This window comes from Sceloporus undulatus, chromosome 4 (assembly GCF_019175285.1).
Source record: "Sceloporus undulatus isolate JIND9_A2432 ecotype Alabama chromosome 4, SceUnd_v1.1, whole genome shotgun sequence".
Classification (NCBI taxonomy): Eukaryota; Metazoa; Chordata; class Lepidosauria; order Squamata; family Phrynosomatidae; genus Sceloporus; species Sceloporus undulatus.
The window spans coordinates 232983279-233004762 of NC_056525.1; the positions used below are offsets into that span (position 1 = coordinate 232983279).

Below are 21484 nucleotides of genomic sequence, written 5' to 3' on the forward strand. Positions count from 1 at the left end.
TGTTTAAAAAACCACATTAAATATAGATTTTTAAAAAGCATGTTTATTTGTTACTGCTAAAATTCTGGAGGGAAGGGTCAGTTGTAGCCATTTATTTATTCTTAGGTTTATTTTAGTTAAAAGTAATAAAAAGAGAGGAAGACCACATGCCAAATGAATGGATTCAATTAGGGAGGATACTGACATGGGTTTGCAGGACCTAAGCAGAGCAGCGGAGGACAGGAGGTCTTGGAGATGTCTCATCCCCAGGGTCACCATGAATTGGGATTGACTTGGAGGGCAGCTAACAACAACAAAACAACAATAAAAAGTAACTGAAAGTAGGTAAAGGTAAAGGTGACTGTAGGGGGGGGGGTGCTCATCTCCGTTACTAAGCTGAAGTGCCAGTGTTGTCCAACGATTACTCCGATGGTCATATGGCTAACATGACTGCACTGAATGCTATTACCTGCCAACTGAAGTGCTACCTATTTATCTACTTGCATTTCCGTGCTTTCGAAATGCTAGGTTGGCAGAAGCTGGGTCTAGTGACAAGAGCTCACCCCATCATGAAGCACTCGGGCCTCGAACTGTTAACCTTCCAATCATCAGAATTGGCATCCCCAGTTATACTTCTATGCTATCTTACTCATTATACATTTTTCATATCTTAACAACATATTAACATTGTAGTGATCTGGGGGTGATCCCTGGAGCAACCAGCCCTGTGCGTGGCTCTTACTCCCAGGGTGTCCCTTTCACACTTTCTCCTCTAGGATCTCCTAGGTCTCCATTCCCACTCCCTGCCGAGCTGGATGAGACCCCTTGAGATCCTATTCTTCGCTGACACCACCCAGTGAATCTCAATGCACTACGTTTCCCTAAGCACACACTGGGACTTGCTAGGGAGAGATCTAGTTTCCTTTCCTTGCTAACTTGAGCAATTCGCAACCGAGCTAAGATGCGTGTACAGGAGCAGAGAGAGACAGCAGATACTTTTTAAAAAAAGATATTTATTTTTAAAGAAATAGAATAGAATAGGAGATATCACTCATGCAAAGCCTCCTTGCCTTGCAGGTCAGAAAACACAGTTACAAAGATGTTCATTTCAGGCAAGCTATTAGATAAACATAACAAAACCTAGACGCACTAGCTAACACAGTTCCTAGCTACTCACACAGTGATGGGATTTGCAGTTCATGTTGAGTTTCTGGATGCAGGGAGCTGGCTCCTTGCCAACTCCACCTGCATTCCTCACAGCCGGTTCCCCAGCTGCCCAGAGAACAAAGAAGACATCTGGTTTCCCCCAAGAGGAGGGAGGGAGAGACAAAGAACCACATGGCCGCAAAGGGTTTTTAAAGGCTACTCAAGGAATGTTCTTGAATCTCCCGGTCCTACTCTCTGATTAGTCAGTTAGACCTTACATCAGCTATGATGTCACAGCTCATTAGCATGTGATGTCAGCTCTCATTAGCATGTACCTCCCCCCAGATTAACCCTTTGTGGTTCAGGAGAAGTCCCCAAATGACTGGAGGGCCCAGTCATTACAAACGTGGATGATACTTTTTGTAAAAATAAATTCCCTCTTCTGAGCAGGACTGTTAAATTCATCATACATCAAGATAAAAGCAACCAGCAGCTTTTGTGTCGGCTTGGGATTTGGCATCCTTGTTTTTTGCATTACCAGGGAGGCAACCAAGGCAGGTTTATTGAACTCTGAGTAGGAAAATGTAACTGGTTGGAGGCTTGCATTTTCCTTAGTGTGTCACAATTTATATAGGTGGGTTACAAACCGCCTGTTTGGGGCGGGCTGCACCCGCCCCTTTCCCCGCTGTATCGGGGCCTCAGCGTGAAGAGCGGCAGCCGCTGAGGCCCTGATCCGCTGCTTTTCGGGCTGCGGGGAAGTGGCAAAAGGCCCCTTCCCCGCAGCCTGAAAAAGGGTGTCCCTGGGGCTTCAAGCCCCAAGGACACCCCGCGGCGGTCCGCTGGGCGCAGCTGTGTGAAGGCTGCGCCCAGCGGACCAAACCAGGAAGGAGCTCCGAAATGGAGCTCCTTCCTGCTCCGCGCTAAGGGCGCACTAAGTGCCCTGGTGAGGAGCGAGGACGTCACGTCCGCACCACCCTGTATAGAGGCAGCATGGCAGTGACGTCCTCATGGCGTCGGCTGTGTGGAACATTTTGTGCGGAAGCACCGCCCCTTTCTAACCCTAGTACGCGCTCTGCGCGTACTTTCTAGCCTGTCTGTAACGGGCCTTAGAATTATTTTAATGCGAATTATTTATAAACTGTATGCAACAAAAGTAATTGTTTCAAACTCAACTAAGAAAACTCCCACTTTAAATGGTATAAACTTTGTGCTAGGAGAAAAGACAATTTCTACCCCACCCCTCACGTTCAACATGTGAAACTGAATTTATATTCATTCAGGTTAGAAATCTTAATAGCATGCAAAGACACGTATGGCTGTGGAAAGGATTCAGGGAAGCTAGTGAGAGCTCGTATAGACTTGCATTTAGTTTTTGGATTTATTTATTTATTTATTTTGCAAGATTTGTAGCTGTGGGCATGTACCCCTCACTGGATACCAGCTAATCTGAGAACCTCACCCATTAAATGGATTTTTAACAAATATGTGGTTGTTGGTTTTGTTTTTTTTTACTATACCTGATGAAAGGTGCTCAAAGGGACATAAATATTAACTTTAAATCACAAAGTATGTCAGAGATAATTGACTTCACCACATATAAAGAATTTTGAATGCACTAATCAAAGCTGCCTTGTACATACTCATCACAGCTGCTATTTCGAAACATGTTTCATTTATTGTTAGAATGACAGCAGTCTCACAAGAGAAAGTTTGAGGCTTTTTGCAGCTAGTGTTCTATATCTTTGCTCATCTTCATCTGGGTGGGTTCTAATCTTCCACCAACATGCTGATTTTTTTTTTAGTATATCTCTGATACGTTCTCAGGATATTCTAAGTCCTTTTTGCTTTCTGAAACAGGTCACCAGCCCTGTTTGCTTCCCTGGGAGTAAGGCCCATTGAACTCAGTGGAACGTATTTTGAGTGAAGTAAGGGCAGCAAAAAGGCTCATTTTACTCTTCCATGGCATCTCCAGATAGCCATGCAGTGGAGCTCTTCAGAGTAGTCTGGGGATTGTTATCACCTACACTGGTGAATGAAGGACTGGATCCTTCAGAGAATTGCTGTGACCTATTTGCTAAGCATCACTTAGTGATCTTGATACTGTTTGTGTTCAGTCCAACTAGACATCTGGTGTTCTATCCAGCTTGACTTCAGTTTCAGTGTTGTCAGGATGTAGGCAGAGTGCACACAGCAATGTGTTCAACCACATGCCTTCTTGATGTTTGCACCTTCATGGCTGATAAAAAGCTAGCCTAATTGGTTTGGCAGGGAGGTCCAAAGATGTGGTGAATTCTTATTTACCCAAGCGAGCAGTGTCGGATGTTTTTAAAGGGGGAGTGATGTGGTTCTCCTAAAATAGCCCACTCTGTACTCCATGGTCTTTGACAAATACTGACCAGTTGCAAATGCTCCTTTTGGAGAAGAAGGTCCTATAAAGCAGGGGTAGGCAACCTTTTTGACCCGGGGGCCGGGTTGCTGTCCCTCAGACAACTCAGGGGGCTGAAGCCAAATAAATAAATAAAAAAAAAAATTAAATAATTAAAAAAATTAAATAAATGAATAAAACTGGACAAATGTAGGACAAAAATTTAAAATGGAGGACACTTTTTTCTAAAAATGGAGGACACGCAAAAAAACTGCTGATTTTTAAAAAAATATGTTAATATAAATGCGTTTCTGAGGCTTCTATAGACAATTGCTCCCCCTTGCCCACTACTTGCCCCTGCTTGCTCCTCCTTGCCCCCCTTGCCCGCCGCTTGCCCCCACTTGCTCCTCCTTGCCACCCTTGCCCCCCACTTGCTCCTCCTTGCCTCCCTTGCCTGCCGCTTGCCCCCACTTGCTCCTCCTTGCCCCCCTTGCCCACCGCTTGCCCCATGCGCAAAGCCCCCGCGCGCTTGTGCTGGAGGCCAAAGGCCCCGGCGGCAATCTGCGGCAGGGCAGGGCTGGGGCCAGTCCCTAGGTCTCGGCGGGCCGTAGGTTGCTGACCCCTGCTATAAAGAGATGCAGTGCTGTAGTTACAGGAAGTGTTGGATGATATTGGTGATCAAGACCCATTTCAGGCTGGGTCCAGGCCTGGCTTTGGGACTGAGTTGTCCTTAGTTGCTCTGATAGATGACCTAAAGAGAGAGAGACAGGGGGAGTTCAACCCTGTTTCTCTCATTTGAGAAACTCCATCAGCTTCAGTATCCTTCTGATAAGCTTAATGGTGTGGGGATGACAGTAGTTCACTGTATAGGTTCCAGAGAACAGTGCCAGGAAACTGGAAGACTGTGTCTCAGTCCCTTACAACTGTGCCATGGCGTACCACAGAGAATCCTCATATCCTTAGTATTGCAACTACCTGTATAAAGCAATTGGGAATGATTGTAAGGAGATATTGGGCCTGCACAGACAGGCCAAAATAAAGTTGCTTCAGGTCACTTTGGAGGTATGCTGTTTAAATGATGCATGTGTCCTAAGAGGCTGGAAGCCACACCAAAGCCACACTCCAGTTTAAAGACTGGAGCACAGCTTTGGTGCAGCATCTGGCCACTTAAAATGCATGTATCATTAAAACAGCATACCTCCAAAGTGACCCAAAGCAGCTTTAGTTTGGCCTGTCTGCTTAGGCCCCTAGACAAAAATTAAAATAAAATAATAATAATCACTGTGTTTGTGACACCCAGCTCGGTTTCACTATCACATCTACACCTGATGCATAACAGTGCCTGAATGTAGTGGTGGGCTGGATGAGCGTCAATAAATAGTAGCTCAATCATGGCAAGAAAAAGATTTTCCACATTTAGAACTAAGTAGACTACATGTCATCTACAGGCTTGCACTGGTTTTGAAAGATCAGTGTTCCAATGACATACTCTGGAATATGTCCTTCATGAATACCATCTAGTTGCACGTACACCTTCTGCAGAGAGGATTCTTGAGAGAATTGTGATTGGGAAGTTGCTGGCACTTTTGGATGACGTTGATTATCTAGACTCATTTCAGGCTTGGATTTGGGGACTCAATTAAGTGTACACAACCCGAGGGTACTGCTAGATCAATTTTCTAAGTATCTGCCAGTCACTTATGGGCAAAAATGAACTCTGTCATTTTTGAAATACTAAATGTATAAAAGAGTATCAGAATTGTAATGCCTTTTAGGGTTGCCACAGTGGCATTGTAACTGTCTTTGCTTCTGTGCTGTTGAAAAAGAGTCATCTAAGACATGTTAAAGCTTGTCTTGAAGCTACAAATAAATAACAAGATGGATAAAAACATCTCTTACTGAACATCTGCTTCAAGACACAGGAACATGGGCTGCTACTATAGCTTAGGGATTTTGGTTTGACTCCTCCAAGATGAGGATCGGAGAATTGCATAGTACAATGGTTTTTGTTGTTGTTGTTATTGTTTGATCATTTTATTTGTGAACTGACACTTTGTCTTGTTCATAGATGAAAATTGGGGAAAGCACAACTGATATTGAGCTGGAGGGACTGCTGCCAAATACAGAATATACAGTTACAGTTTATGCAATGTTTGGAGAAGAAGCAAGTGATCCTCTTACAGGACAAGAAACAACATGTAAGTGCTTCTTGTCCTTCTGAGCCCCAGGAGTAAAATTCTACAAGGGCTTTGTGTGTTTGAAAATTATTCTCAAATTTACAACTCTGGTGTAGAAACACTGCTCTCAGAAGAACAATTTAGGGATGGCTGATGTGAAACAATCATTCCACCACCACATTTCATAGCTTATATGGATATTCCTGAGAAGCTATCTTGGTTACTATGGATTACAAGAAATGGAATAGTATGAGCCACTTCAGAAGTTTTCCTTTACTCCAAATTATTTATTTAAAATATGTCTTCACTACCACTCCCATTGCGTTTTGAAGTAAATATTCCCTAAGATGTTTTACAGAGTTACCGTAATATGTTTCCAAGAGTAGGTCTTTGAATTTTGCTGTGAATTCTGTCCTTCCTACAAAATGTTTACTTTGCCTCAGGCAATGGAAAATGGGGTAGCACCCATTTTAATTCCCAGAGTTTTAATTGCCACTTGTATTTTTACATCCCTTAGTCTAAAAACATGACAGTTCTACATGTCTACATAAACATAACAGGGCTGGCATGATGATTTGGCAGAGAAAGACATGCATACAGTGCTCCTGGCTGTAGCTGCTGGGAGAGAGCAGCAATTAGGCATTGCAGGACAAAGTAGCAAGCATTTTGTGATCTACAGTTGGCCCTCCACATTTACAGCTTTGACATTTGCAGTTTTTGATTATTTGCAGATTTGATTAATATGTTCTCTCTAAGAATCCCTAGGTCCTCCAGAGAAATTCTCCTGGAAATTAATCATAGACTTGTGCTGGAGAATCTAGAGATTACTAGAGAAAACACTTATCTAGACATTTGTAGGTCCTCCAGCATGATTCTATGGTCAACTTTTGGCAGATATTGACCATAGAGCGGTACTGGAGGACCTAGAGATTCCTAGAGAGATGGTCTCTTAGGTAAAAAAGTAGTGGTTTTGTGGGTGTGCGTGTGAAGTTGAACAACTATCAGGTCAGAATGCACAGGGAAGCCATTGAAATCCACAAACAGCTAGACAACTTCAACAGGAAAGAAGAAACTGTTAAAGTAAACAAAATTTGGCTACCAGTTCTGAAAAACACCAAAATCAAAACCCAGCCTATGCATGTGAAAACCACCCAGGGTCAGGGAGTTTTCCCAGCACACAATCAATCACTAATTAAATAGATACAGTCAGCCCTTCTTATACACTGATTTTTTTTATACACGGATTCAAGCATCCACAGTTTGAAAATGTTTCAAAAAAGTATAAATTTCAGATATCAAACCTTGATTTTCCATTTTTTAAATAAGGGACACCATTTTGCTATGTCATTATATTTAATGGGACTTCAGCATACACAGATTTTATTATAAACGGGGGATCTTGGAACCAAACCCCAGCGTATAACAAGGGTCCACTGTACCCCGAGGCCTTGCCATTCAACAACAGACCAACACACAGATTAACATGTTAAATCACTTTCTCTCTACAAAGTGTCACACAGTATATATACCCCGCTCACTTCCATTCTCTGTAGATGCCAGCCACAGATGCTGGCAAAACATGAGGAATAAACTCTTCCAGAACATGAACACATAACCTGAAAAAACCCCACCAAAAAACTATAGTTGTTTTTATTTGCAGCTATGCCCCTAACTCCAGCACATATAGAGGGCCTTCTGTACTCTTGTTCCTGCCTCCCCAGCTAGTCAGCTGCTTTCAGGTATCATGGCAGACAGTGTGCCAATGCCACTATGGTGTTGAAGTTTATTCAGCTGTTAGTCTATTTGCCTTCTGTACATAGAATAGGAGAGAAACACATCTTTATCTTTAGCTGGAAATTGGCTTGGGGTTCCCCAGTGCAACCCCTCCCACACACATATGCATGCATACATACAACTCCACCATAGGCATAATTCCACTGGAAAGATCTCCTGCACGATCTTTTATGTTTTGTGCTAAGCAACATATTCATTTTGGCAGGACTTCCACTGAAAAGGTTCCTAAAGAACTGTGTCTAAAACCAGAGTTTCCCCAGCTGGCATATATTTTGAAGGGAAGCAAACTTTCTGGCTGAAAATTATGTATTCTCCTTAACATGTAGTAGCAGAACTAAAAGATGGGATATATTTAAGAAGAAAGCAGTGTTTTGTATACACTTGTATAACAAGAGCCCAGCATTTAAAAACAAATATCCTTCATGAAAAAGAGAATTCCTGAGTGACTTGTCTTCCTTTATTCACACATCACTAAAAACAAGGGTACTATGAAATGTATGATCTTTCACATAGCACTGTGCAAGAAAATCTGGGTGAATGGTAACAAAAGCCATGAAACCTATGTATTTTTGAAGTACACACATTTCTACAAGTTTATTTACATGCCAATGTTGGAATGATTCCTTGGATCCACTAAAGCCAATTGGCTTAGGGCATTAAAACCAATTGTACCTAATTTAGCTTAAAAGCAATAAGGGGAATCCTTTAGAACTGCTTGTGTTGATGTTCAAGAGCTACTGAAAAAAGAAAGAAAGAAAAAGACAGCAAGAAAAAGAAATGAGAACATTTTCACAATTTGAACTTTCATCCACTTTTTGAAGTGCCTTTAAGTCCACCGCGGAATCTGAAGTTTTCAAATGTTGGACACAGCTCAGCTAAATTAACATGGGATCCTGCTCCTAAAAAAGTGAAGGGATATCGCATTATGTATGTTAAGACAGATGGAACAGAAACCAATGAGGTAAGAAGACTTTTTAAAAAAATTGGAAGCTTAAGAAAATTAGGAATGGATATATTATAAATTAATCTCTGTGCTGTTTGTGAGCTGCCTGTAACATGTATGACGATCATCAGATTTAGTGACTGTCCTCTGGCTGAAGATGGTTCCAGCCCCAGAAGTTTGACAAATGCCATTCATAGAGAAACATGCACATATCCCTCTGCACAAGACCTCCTGACCTCTTTCCCTATTTGGTCAGATTTTTTGTGAACCTGCTTACATACTGTTTTTGTGTGTATATATACATTCAGGTCCTAAAAACAAACAACCATGCTCCCACTTTTTGGGCAGGCTTGTGATTTGGTAATTTTACACTCTCTGTTAAAGCCACCTGGCATATCCACTGCAGGTTGGTCACTTCTGAGCTCAGAATGAAGCACCCAATGATGATCGCATAGATGCATGCCTCATTCTGACCTCAGAGCAAGCAACTGGTGACAGACGGACTGTGCAAACAGATGCTCCAATGAAACAAAAAGCTCCAGGTCTTCCTAGAAGATCTGGAATAAGAGCTAAGGTATTTTAATGTGTGTTAACAGTGTTATTCCCCCAGTTCTGTTGTTGAATATACTGGACTGTTCACACCAGAACTGGGGTTTGGGCCATGTGGTGTCTGAAGAGGGCTGTGCTTATAGATTTTGGATGTCAGGTTAAGGAGTGGAAGAGTAGTATTATTGACTTTGGCAGATGATCTCTCTCTTAGCAAGAAATAAAGAAAAAGTTTGAACTGGAGTTTCTTGGTTTCCCTGCCAACATTTTCACCACTTTCTTTTGGAGTTTCCCAGTCAGCTCTCCCATCCATCTTTAATACACTTCCATGTGTATGTTTTACAGAGGCCCTCAACAATTTTCTTACTCCCCATAACTGATACAGTGGAGTAAAATATATTATATTGATAAACATGTTAAATAGCTTTTAAAGTGTACAAGTCCTACCCTGTATTTCTTTTCCCCCCAGAGTCCAGCCTTGTTTTTTTTGCTAGCACTGCCAGTTTTCCCTTCTGCTCATTGCCAGCCTTTAGGGCTGCAGGTGAAGATAGGATAGTCTTTTCCATAGAAAATTATGGAGCAGTTCTTTGGCTCTTAAACCAAAATTCCATTTTGTCCAGGATTTTTCCCCTTCCCAACATTCCCTGTTAAGTAGTCTCTTTCTTTTCAAGCCCAGGTGGTCTAGTTCAGTAGGCAGTATCTGATGGTGTGTGAAAGGCAGGAATAGGATGTATGTATGTGTTCTCTATAGCCAAGGGGAAGGAAATGATCTGTTCTTTCCTGTTGAGATGATGCTCTTGGTAAGCCACTGAAGGTTGCATCCTGAGATTCAATCCAGGATTCGTTCTTCAGTTGTCAGAAAACCCCTAGCCCAACACCAGCTCAAAACAAGCCTGTCTCTTGCATCCTGATGTAAAATTGTGCAAGCTTTCTTAATTTGCCTTGGGACTCATCACATCAATTCTAATATTCCCCTCCTTTTATTCTACAGGAAGAGGTTGGTCGTGTTTCAACACACACTCTGAGGAGTCTAACATCTCTCACAGAATATACTGTTGCTATTTTCTCTCTCTATGATGAGGGACAATCTGAGCCGCTTACAGGCAGTTTCACCACAAGTAAGTTCGGCTGTATTTCTGAAAGTTTTGCAAGTATTTCCTTTGCTTTTCTCAAAAATAATGTCATTGCAACAATCTTCTCCTGTTATTATTTGTTTAAAGGAAAAAAGAGCATAAATCCCTACTTTTCATTCACTTGGCAGTTTGGAAGCTTTATGTCGATTAAACTTAAAACAAATGCAAATGGAGCATTTTATCTAGTATTTTCTAACTATGGCTACAAACAGAAAGAGAGAGAAATTTAAATACAGGAGGACAGAAGGCAAATTATATTCTGCCAGTTCACTGAACAAATTATATAGATTAAGCTAACTATTCACCATCTCTAAGCAATGTTACCTTTCAGAATTTTAATTGCATTGATTTTGGATACAATTTTGTAATGAATTAGAACCTTTGAACATTTCTTTTGCCAAAAAGGAAACAGGAAAATCATTTAGAATAGTTCTGTTCTCCTACCCTTCTTTCTTGCTCTTTTTTTTTTTTGAAAAGGAAGAAATAAACAAAACACAACTAACAACAATGCACTGCAAACATGAGGAGCTGAGAGTTGGTTTTTGGAAGTTAAGTTTAGTTAATTAATCAAATTGATGAATTAAAATCCCTTTGTTCAACCAAAAGGATATTCTGGTTTGGCCTCATTTGGACTACTGTGTCCAGTTCTATGTGTCTCATTTTAAGAAGGATATAGACAAGTTGGGGCAGGTTCAGAAAAGTGCAATAAGGATGGTTAGAGGTATGAAAACCAAATATATGATGAGAGGTATGCTGATACAGAAAAAGAATACATGATTGTACTCTTTAAATGTCTCAAAGGCTGCTACACAGAGGAGGGTGCAGGCTTGTTCTCTGCTGCCCCAGATGGTAGGACCAAGTTTATTGGTTTTAAGTTACAGGAGAGTAAATTTTGATTGAACATTGCAGTTTGGCAATGGAACCAATTGCCCAGAGAAGTGCTGGGGTCTCCTTCTCTGGATGTCTTCAAAAAGAGGCAGGAGAGCTACTTTCTGGGGATCCTTTAGCTGGAGATCCTGCATTAAGCAGAGAGCTGGACCCAATGATCAATGGGACCTCTTCCAATGCTCTGATTCTGTGATTCTATATGCCAGATTGAATGACCAGTTTTTAAAATATATATATATATACATATATATCAGTGAAATTGTCATCAGAGAGATGCATTCTCTTCTTTCTGCAAAGGGAATGCAACTGTAAAGATAATGTCTGCTGTGATGTGCTTGTATACTATCTGAAAACAAAGGCTTGGATCCCAACCAAAGTTTTGTCTGTGGGAATGTGCCTTCAGCATTTTTCATCAGTAAAATGTTACTCATGCTGTAACCCATTTCTCTTGAGTAACAGATAACAGAACACATTAATAATATATTTTAGGGGCATTCTTTTTATTTTGAAAAGATGTTATGATACAACCTGGAGATGATCCATGTGCCTTGTTTATAATACTATTAACTCTTCTTGGAAGAATTCCAAGAAGACCTAGCATCCTTATTTGACCCCCTGTGTCCCTGTGTTATATTGTTCTGCAGAAAAAGTTCCATCACCTCAGTATTTGGAAATACATGATGTATCAACAGATAGTTTTAGAGTCAGCTGGAAGCCGCCATCCTCTGATGTAGCGCTTTATCGACTAGCATGGATTCCCTTGGGAGGGGAAGAAACTGAAGAGGTGAAGGTTCTTGATTCTCATCTGGTGTCATGTATACTTGTAGCAAATTTATTCTGTAAGTATGGATCATTATGCTAGATGGTGTAAAGAATGTTGATTAACATTCTTATCCTCAGGAAGAAATGGCATCTCAACATGCTGTTGCAAGACTTTTTTTTCCATCCAAGAGTTAAAAAAGCAGTCCTTCCTCCCCTTCTCGACATTATCATCAGCAATAGCAAAATAAAACAAATAAACAAAAAAAAACCACTGGCATTTCCACAAAATATAACTAAAATCTGAAACTGATGACTGGATTTATGCAATTATTTTCTACAAACAAACCTCTATGAAAACAAAGTCTTAAAATGTGAAAAGTGCACAGGGATTTTTGTAATCCCACCCAGTGATAAGGTGCCACCCATGCAGAACAAGGACATATTAGGAGGCTAGAAAAATTCCGTAAGGGAAGCACCAGATGAATTGTAAATGATGTCATTTAGTAAAAGGAATACATGAATAAAGGTGGGTTTGCAGAAGAACAACAAACTGTATAGGGGAGAAAAAAACAGAGTGTGGTTAGGGGAGCCAACTCATTGTGGACAGAGTCTGCTCAGTGACCATACAAAACCTGCTGAGAAGGAGGAAGAATGGAAAACCATGAGAGGGGGAATGGAATAGAGTGCCCTGTAAGAGTACTGGTAGGCTGAAGCCTTAAATAGGAGTACAGAAGGAATCCTGTACTTCTCTGGAAGCTTAACATTGCTTCCTTAGTAAAGAAACCAGTAGTGGCTGATAAAAAAGTAAAGGTAGTCCCTTGACATGAATGTCTAGTCGTAACCAACTGTAGGGGGTGATGCTCATCTCCGTTTCTAAGTCAAAGAGCCATCGTTGTCCAAGGACTGCTCTGGTGGTCATGTGGCCAGCATGACTCCACCAAATGCTCTTACCTTTCCACTGACAAGTGGTATCTATCTATCTACTTGCATTTGCATGCTTTTGAATGGCTAGGTTTGCAGAAGCTGGGACTGGTGACAGGAGCTCACCCCATCACAGCTGATAGGTATCCTTAAATTACAAGCTTTTCATCTCATCTGCATTATGTGACTGCCTAGTACATCATGGAATAAAAAGGGCATATCCAGACAACTATTATACATCTAAAGGTTTGGGCATGCCCAATAAGGAATGGAAATGAGGCTCTTTGAAAAAGCTTTCTTCTAGTTCATAGATCACTTTGAAAAAGGGGGAAAGTGTTAGAAAATGAAAAAGTGGGGGAATGAATACAGGGTGCTTTGAAGTCCACTTAATAAATTACATAAATGAAACAAATTACAGATGGCCGTCCATATCCACAGATTCTTCATCCATGAAATAAAACACCAATGGTTTGAAAATATTCAAAAAAGTATAATTTTCAAAAAGCAAACTTTGATTTTGCCATTTTATATAAGTGACATCATTTTGATACACCATTGCACTTAATGGGACTTGAGCATCCATGGATTTTGGTATCCATGGAGGGGCATGGAACCAAACCCCAGCAGATACCAAGAGCACACTGTATTCAGTTATCTTCCCACATTTGGTTGCACTGATTTTTATAGTTGTATTTTGGTAAAGGCACAAAGAACTGCAAATGTTTATCAACGGCTTTGGCATGCATAAATGGCTGATGGGTAGTTTGACACGTCTCACAAGGTATACTTACTCTTTACTATAACTACTGTAACTTTGCTTTGAAATATTACTTTTTCAGGACTGCAAGTCCCAGAATACTCTCATCCAGCATGCTTGCTAGGGAATTATGAATATTATAGCTTCAAGAGGGAATTTCGCATGTCATTCTTTTGAGTGTAATTGTCTTTCTCTTTTCCTTCTCTAAATTGAGCTGAGACAGATAACCTGTCTTTTTATCCAATGTTTAAGATTGTCTTAAGTGGAGAGGTGGACACACACGACATCGAAGGCTTGCTACCCAGCACAGAGTATGAAGTGTCCTTGGTAGCCATCTTTGATGATGAGAGTGAAAGTGATGTTGTGGCTGTTCTTGGGACTACACGTAAGACATGAAATATGATTTTCTCTCCCCACTCCCTTGTACTTACTGTATACAGAAAGAAATTGCATAGCATAGATCTGCCTTACCAGGAACCAGTGGAGTCACTGGGTGCTGCTGTGGTGCAGTGGTGTGGCTCACACTGGGAGATACCACAGAAGGGGGTGTCACCTAGTCAGACCCTCCCCCCCATGCATCACCGCATGCGCTTCCATCACTGTACTATCCTTGCACTCTCCTGCACACACTCCAACTCCACTCTGCACTGTTCCATCCTTTTCTTCATTAGGAAAAGAGCAGGACAGCACAGGTAGCACATGCCCTCCACCCCCACCCCCCTGCTGACATCCGGTGCAGAGATGCCACTGGAAGGGAGGGCAGAGTGCTCCCTGCTGGACACTGTTTTACTCATGTGTAAAATGGCACCCGGCAACAAAGTAAGGGGGTGTTCCCTTTTGGCCCTGCCCCCAGAAGCCCCCACACACATGCTGGGTGATGCCCAGTGCAGGGCCACCACTGGCTGGAACCTCTTGCCCCATATCCCATACTGTATAAGGATATTTTCTGTTATTTGGTCTCAGCGGCAGCTGATGGGTCTTATGTTAGTGAATCCATTCCAGGTATTCACTAGGTTTAAAAGCTCTGTCCAAGGTATTGAACCTAGCACCTTGGACAGTGCTTATAAAACATAAGAGCCACCAGCCACCACTGCTTGATGATGAACATTCTGCACCTGTTTGAGTGCATTTGTTGCTATTCCTGTTTCCTATGTTCCAAGGTAATCCTTGACATCAAAAACAGATGCTGAGTTGAACTCTATTAAACTCATATAAAAATCACACTGGTTCAACCAATAATTAAGAACACTAATCAAACAATAATTCCATTCATAGTCGTTTCCATTGTGTGAACTATCTAATATATAGTATTACCATGTCATTGCTCCTGTTCCAGATGGGCTATTCTGTATTATGGATATAACCTTGCATTTCATGATGAATATTTTTATTACATCTTATCATATAAGTTTTATATTTTAATAAATAACTAAATAATGGTAAGTGGTTCCAGAGCCTTTACAATTAACATATTAAAATTGAAAAAAAGATACATACATTAACTGCTTGACAATAAAGAAATCATTGATTAATTTGTTAATTCTTTCATGAAAATCTTTCACTGTTAATTTTAAAATATCATTTAAAGTTATTAAAAATGACCAGTAATGAATTAAAGTTACAAGAATCATTATTCATTGTTCAGAAATACCCTTATAAGCATTTAATGGGAAAAAATAATCAGTTTTAAAACAATTTTTTAAAAAATGTTTAACTAACTTTCAGAGTTGTTTTTCAGAGTTCTAGTCTAACATTTAAACCCCTATACTACATCAACTCTCTTACAATGAATTAATTAAAATGCCAATGGCCATTTGGTTTAAGTCTAAATCAAGTTGTAGTGAGGAGACCTGCTTGTGTTGGATGAAAGAAGTAGCATTTGTGTTCTTTCTTCCTTTCTATTTAAATTAGCTCCTGCAATCAGGTGTTTTGTTTGCAAGGCTGTATCCTATAGATGGGAGCCTTGTAAATACTGGTGCTAAATGAAATGAAATTTTGAATGAAAGGAATTTATCATTTTCCCCCCAGTTGAAGTGATGACTACCGAAATGACCACGCTAACCACTACAAGCACAACAACCTTCCAGCCTACAACAGCAGGTATAAAGATACATATATAAAACTATTACAACTACACTGAATTGGTGAATATTACTGTGAACAAATATTAATATTTTATTGTTTTGGGATTAATAAACCTGAGGGATTTTTAAAGGCAGTTGTTGATAATAGCAGAATGATCTTCAAACTATTGTTATAATGTAGGATTTAAACATTTTTAATCAAATTTAAAATGTTTCATATTGTTTCAGTCTTTCGAACCGGAATAAGAAATCTCATTATAGATGAAGAAACTACCTCAAGCTTGAGGGTGAAATGGGATATTACAGATTACAATGTTCGTCAATTCAGGGTGACATATCTCACTGCCAGAGGTGATCGGGGTGAGGAAGCAGTAAGAATGGTTAGTATTAGTTTTTATATGGCACCAGTTGGGCTTTCAAATATATTTTCATAATAAAACTCCTATGTGGATCCTTCACACCCTACAATGAGTATATGCTAACAGTTACTTGGTGTATAGCAGAGGTATATCACACTGCAGTTCTGCATGGTATTCAGTGTCTGAAATGCTGTTATAACTATTTTAAAACTGGATTCTATGATTGTTTTTAGACTGCTTTTTAGAGTTTTTTAAAGAGTATTTTAATGTGTTTTAAAAATGTTTTTGCCTCTATATTAATTCGCTTTTATTTTTTCATCACCTCAGGAGCCCTTTTGGAATGGGTGGTTTATAGAAATAGAAATACCAGAAATATGATTGATTGATTGATAAATAAATAAATAGGTTTAAATTTTATGTGCATATATGTATGTATTCTGTGCACATAGCACAGCAAAGTGTATGTAGCATTTTGTACTTTCAAAAACAAATATTTAATAGGGCTCTGTCCTCAAGGAATCCGCAATTTAGAATCATAGAGTTGGAAGGAGCCCCATAGGCAAACCCCCAGTCAGTGAAATGAAATATTGAATGATATGTTTTGATTTATATATTTCCTTTTCCCCAAAATTAGACTCAAGGCAGCTGACAGTATAAGTTAAGACAAAGTGAGCTAAATCAGTATGTAACAAATTAAAACAATTCCATTAAGACACAACTTTTAAGACATTAATTTAAAAACAACTAAAAAGCATAAAACACATGTTACATATTAAGATTAGCACACTTTTGCATGTCTCTCTACCCCAGTCAGTTCAGGGTGCAGGCCTTTGTCTGTTGATGTAAAGAGAGCAGAGAAGGGGCCAACCAAGCTTCTCTCGGAAGAGAGTTCCATAGGCTAGGAGAAGCCACTGAGAAGGCTCTCTCCCATGTCTTTACCAGATGAGCCTGTGAGGATGGTGAGATGGAGAAAGCCCTCTCTTAAAAATGATAAGACACAGAGAGATTGTGTAGCACCTTTGAGACTAACCCAAAGAAATTAGTGTAGACTTCAGTCTACGGCTTCAGATTCTTTCAGAAGCATTGCCTCAGAAGCATCTGAGAAAGTAGAGTGAAGTCTACAGAAGCTCATGCTGCCAACTTCTTTCAGTTAGTCTCAGAGGTGCTACAAGATCTCTCTACATACTGATTCTATAGACTAACACAGCTATATCTTTGAATTATAAGACTGAGAGGCAAATTCATTTGGTGAAATACAAGCTTTCAGATAATCTGGATCAAACAAACAATTACAAGACAGCAGAGGGAACAGAACCTGGTTATTGCCATGTGACCTTGCAGAAAATTATTATTTGACAGATATGACATGTATCCTGACCCAGATTGGGACTTTGGTCTTTGACATGGGGATGGTGGTGATTGAGCTTTGCTCCCTACTGTTCCAGATTGGATACAGTGATCACATTAGTAGGAAAGCTCCCATTAATGTCAGTTGAAATCATATGCAGTTTGGTATCTTTGGTCCACAGACAAGAGGTACCAAAGATGAAGGTGAGAACTACTAACTAAGGTTTAAAACACACTGCAAAAATAATCCAGTTTGAGACTGCTTTAACTGCCCTGGCTCAGTGCTAGGAAACTCTGGGAACTGTAATTTTGGGAGACATTTAGCCTTCTTTGTTAGAGAGCTGTGGTGCCACAATAAATTACAATTCCCAGGATTCTGTAGCACTGAGTCACAGCAGTTAAAGCAGTCTCAAACTGGATTATTTCTGCGGTGTGTTTTGGACCTAGGTCTACTTAAACTTGGTTACAGCTGGCATGAGAATGAATGGATGAAGTCAAAGTCCTCACAGTTTTAAGGAGGAGATTAAAAGATGATGGACAGAGGTAATGCCATGTACATGTCAGGAGAGCCAGTGATCATTCTGGTTGTGTATGTTTGAAGTTATAGCCCCCAAGCTAGTTTTTTCATACTCTTGTATATATGTCATTGTTAGGCCTAGAACAGTGGTTCTTAAATGGTGGGGGTGGCACTCCGAAAGGGGTTGTTCAAAGGAGAGTGAGACTTGGAAGCCCTGATACCTTGCCCTCTTCCAAAACTTTTTTATGTATAAAGTTTACACATGCATTCAGTTAAATATTATTGAGTTAAATATTTGCTTAAATAAAACTTTTCTAATTTGAATATTGTTATTTTATTATAAATATTAAATTATGAATATACATGAACATGGGAATGAAATAATGCACACTAAATAAAATATTTTTATTCATATCCTACATTGAGTGGGGGGGCACAACATCTGCATGTAGAGTAAGCAGCAGTCTCAAGGGTAAAAGGTCTGAGTACCACTGGCCTAGAAGATAAATTGAGGAAAGCAAATCTCAGTGGAAAGCTATAAAGTAAGAATAAACTATATACATTGGTCCCCAAACTTTGCTGTTTAGGGGATTTTGGACTTCATCTCCCAGGATCCCTGACTATTGGCCAACATAGCTGAGGCTTCTGGGAAATAGAGTCCAAAATCCCTTGAAGGGCACAGTTTAGGGACCACCTAACTAAAATTTAAATATGCAGGCCTATGTATCTTAGCAGCTGCCTCCTTCCATAAACTGTTTCATAATCTTCATAATTGACTGTCAGTAATTTATGAATTATTGAAGAGTCCCAGGATTGGGGCCTTGGCAAGAATAGAATTCTAAAAATTTCTGGTGATGGTTGTTCCAAAAAAAGTCAGTTTTGAAAATCTCAGTACTGTTGCATTTATAAAAACAGAGCCAATTGTATAACGTGAGCTTTTTCTCCCACTGTGAACATCAGGGTAATTTGCTTAGATTTGTTTGCTATCATGCTGTATTCAAATGGAGTTTTCAGTCTTTATGGTTAATGACAAAGGATTTTTTTTCACTGCTTCTTTGACAGAATGTTGTTTCATGTTGCTTCTTGCAGTCTGTCTTTTTAATTGCACCTGTATTTCTCTATCAATAAAAATGTCAGAAAGGGAGATTAATTGACAGTCTTTCCCTGCAAGCTGTTGGCCTTTTCACTTCCATTTCTTTCATGAAACTTTTATGAAGTTTTGGTAGAGAGTGTTTTAATGCTTTCTTTTACATCAAAGCAGTGGTACGGTGGATTCCTCCTGGGCTGCAAAAATAAACACCCCTTTTAAAAAGTTTGTTCGCAATCACACATTGTGTTGGGAGCAACAAAAATAAATATTTAATTATGTGACCTCCCATTAGCAGTATGAATTAATCTAGCCTGGACTCAGGTTTAATGTCTCTCTGAATAAGCTGTAGAAAAAGGGTGGACCACATTTGGGCTTCCCAGTGTTAAGTTTTAAATCCTATCATCTCTCACGGCTGATGGGAGCTGCAATCCAGCAACATCTAGAGGGCCAGAGGTGCCCATTCCTGCTGTAGAGATTCTTCTGTGTGGCCTTTTTAAATAGCAGAAGTCCATTGATTTGTGAATGGTGGTGATGACCAGAGATACTTGCAATATTTGAAAAGGTGAAATTCCTGTTTTTCTCTCTCTACTCAGTATGGCTTCAGGCCAGTATGCACTCATTGTTTGGTTCTAAAATGTATTGCTGTGCTCCAGATGTATAATATCCCAAAGTAAGATACTCTGAGCAGCTGTGGCTGTTCCTGTGGTTACACTGAATGTTGCCAAGCATTTGCATTAATGACAGGAACTCAAAATCAGTTCCATAAAATGCTGGAGGTTTGAGCTTTGCTTCATCTTTTTGACAGTCACATATGATACAGCTTTGCATTCTTGTCATCTCTCAGAGCAGATGTTTTTCAAGTTCTACCTTCAGCAGATACTTTCCCTGTCATCTTCTTGGATGCCAGTAAACCCTGACTGCGTGCCATGAAACCCTTTACTTGTAAAGGATTATTCTACTGTGTTCTAGAGCTTCATAGTGGTTGCTTTTGGCTGCCCTTTCAGCCTCATCATCACCCTGACATAAACAGAGGATAGGCCCCAAAAATGCACTTAGCGCTCACCTCTGGCTATCCATTGCAGAGAAAGATTGGTAAAGTTGAACAAGCTGACTTTCTGGCCAGCCTACATACTGTTATTGATCTTGTCATCTCTATACACTTGAGACACTTCAAGGAGGTTTTCATTATGGTTTAGAGCTATATTTTGCCTTAGGTCTTGGGGAAAGGTGAAGTATAAACAAATTAATAGCAGCAGCAGCAGCAACAACAACAACATCACATCATCTCCAGTATCTTTGGCAGAAAGCTTCTGTATACAAGTTGCTGGGAAATAATTGTAATTGGCTTGGTGAGGGAGAGGGAGGTGCGGCTGTGTTAAGAGGGGCTCCCATTGGAGTAGTGTGGGGCAAGGGGAGATATAGCGGTAGGAGAGTGGAGTTGTATCGTAAGGGAAGGCGGGATTTTGATTTTTAATCTGTGATCTGTATTGTATTATATCTGTAATCTGTACTGTATCGTATTTTCATTTTGTTTTGTAAACCGCCGTGATCATAGGAATGGCGGTATATAAATAAAATTTCAATCAATCAAAATCAATCAAAAATATGAGACAAAAGATGTAGTTACATTCATGCCCTACTGGTTAGTGTCCCATAGACACCTGGTTGCCAACTGTCAAACTGTTCTGATGTGGCAGGGACTGTCCCAATTAATTTCCTATCTTCACATCTTTTCAATAGCTTTTAAAATGTCACAGTTTCTCTCACTTCCTCTTTCTTTATCCTATAGTTTACTTCAGTTGCTACAGACTGAATTCAAAGTGCAAAAGTAGTTTGTACTCAGTTAATTCAGTTTATAATCAGCCCTCCATATCGGTGGACTTTCAGTTCTGGACTGCCCCTTGGATAATAAACAGCATGGGACCTCAAGTCTCATTACTGTCAATGGACATGTGATGTGTGCTTTGACCATGTATGCACTGCCATTGATGATACTGGGGCACGACCATCCATGGATGCTTTAATCCATGGATGGTTAGTCTTCTGATTGTACTCAGTGGAGAAAGAGGAGAGGAGTGGTTGGAGTCTTGCCTTTTGCAGGAGGTTCAAACAAAAGCAAACAGCTGCAGCCTCTCCTAGTTTGTGTGTTCTTCCTTATTAACTTCTGCCATCTTGACTTCACTTTGATATTGCTTGGCCACACATCTTTGTTTCCATCTGTGAAATATTAGAGAGTATGTGGTTGACCACTATATGGATAGAATGCTGGAACTGATATTACTTGGTCCTATACTATATAATTCCTTTTCCTTCTTTCATAAAGAGCCCATTTTGTCCTGGAACACTGTTTGAGAACGTCTAGTTTAAAATTTCTAATACCCAAATCCAAATTTTTTTTTTATTTTCATTCCACTGTATTCATTAGTATTGGCAAATATAGTTTAGAGCAGTACTGTATTGCTAGACTCCAACCTCCCAAACATTGCCTTGTCCCACAACTGATTGTGCATGTTGTATGCATTTCCATATATTTCCATTTTCAACCATTTAGTCTTCTTCTGATTTTGGACTATGCTGCTTCTCTACTGTATTCACCTCTATCTATTAACTGTGTGTCATTTTAAAACTGACTCAATAGAGGTAGCCATGGCCTTGAGTTTGCAAGTCCTGAGCAGG

The 21484-nt window shown here is 40.0% G+C and overlaps 2 protein-coding genes across 3 annotated transcripts in view; both read left to right on the plus strand.

The window, feature by feature from the left end:
• The window catches only part of DEPTOR (DEP domain containing MTOR interacting protein), a 741617-nt gene that overhangs the window by 188483 nt on the left and 531650 nt on the right, over positions 1-21484 (plus strand). The gene's annotated exons all lie outside the window — the stretch shown is intronic.
• The window catches only part of COL14A1 (collagen type XIV alpha 1 chain), a 180076-nt gene that overhangs the window by 74617 nt on the left and 83975 nt on the right, over positions 1-21484 (plus strand). Inside the window, 7 exon segments of the mRNA XM_042461761.1 lie at positions 5559-5688; positions 8283-8422; positions 9942-10068; positions 11616-11755; positions 13664-13796; positions 15440-15511; positions 15724-15875. Of these exon segments, the coding sequence (XP_042317695.1) occupies positions 5559-5688; positions 8283-8422; positions 9942-10068; positions 11616-11755; positions 13664-13796; positions 15440-15511; positions 15724-15875 (894 nt within the window).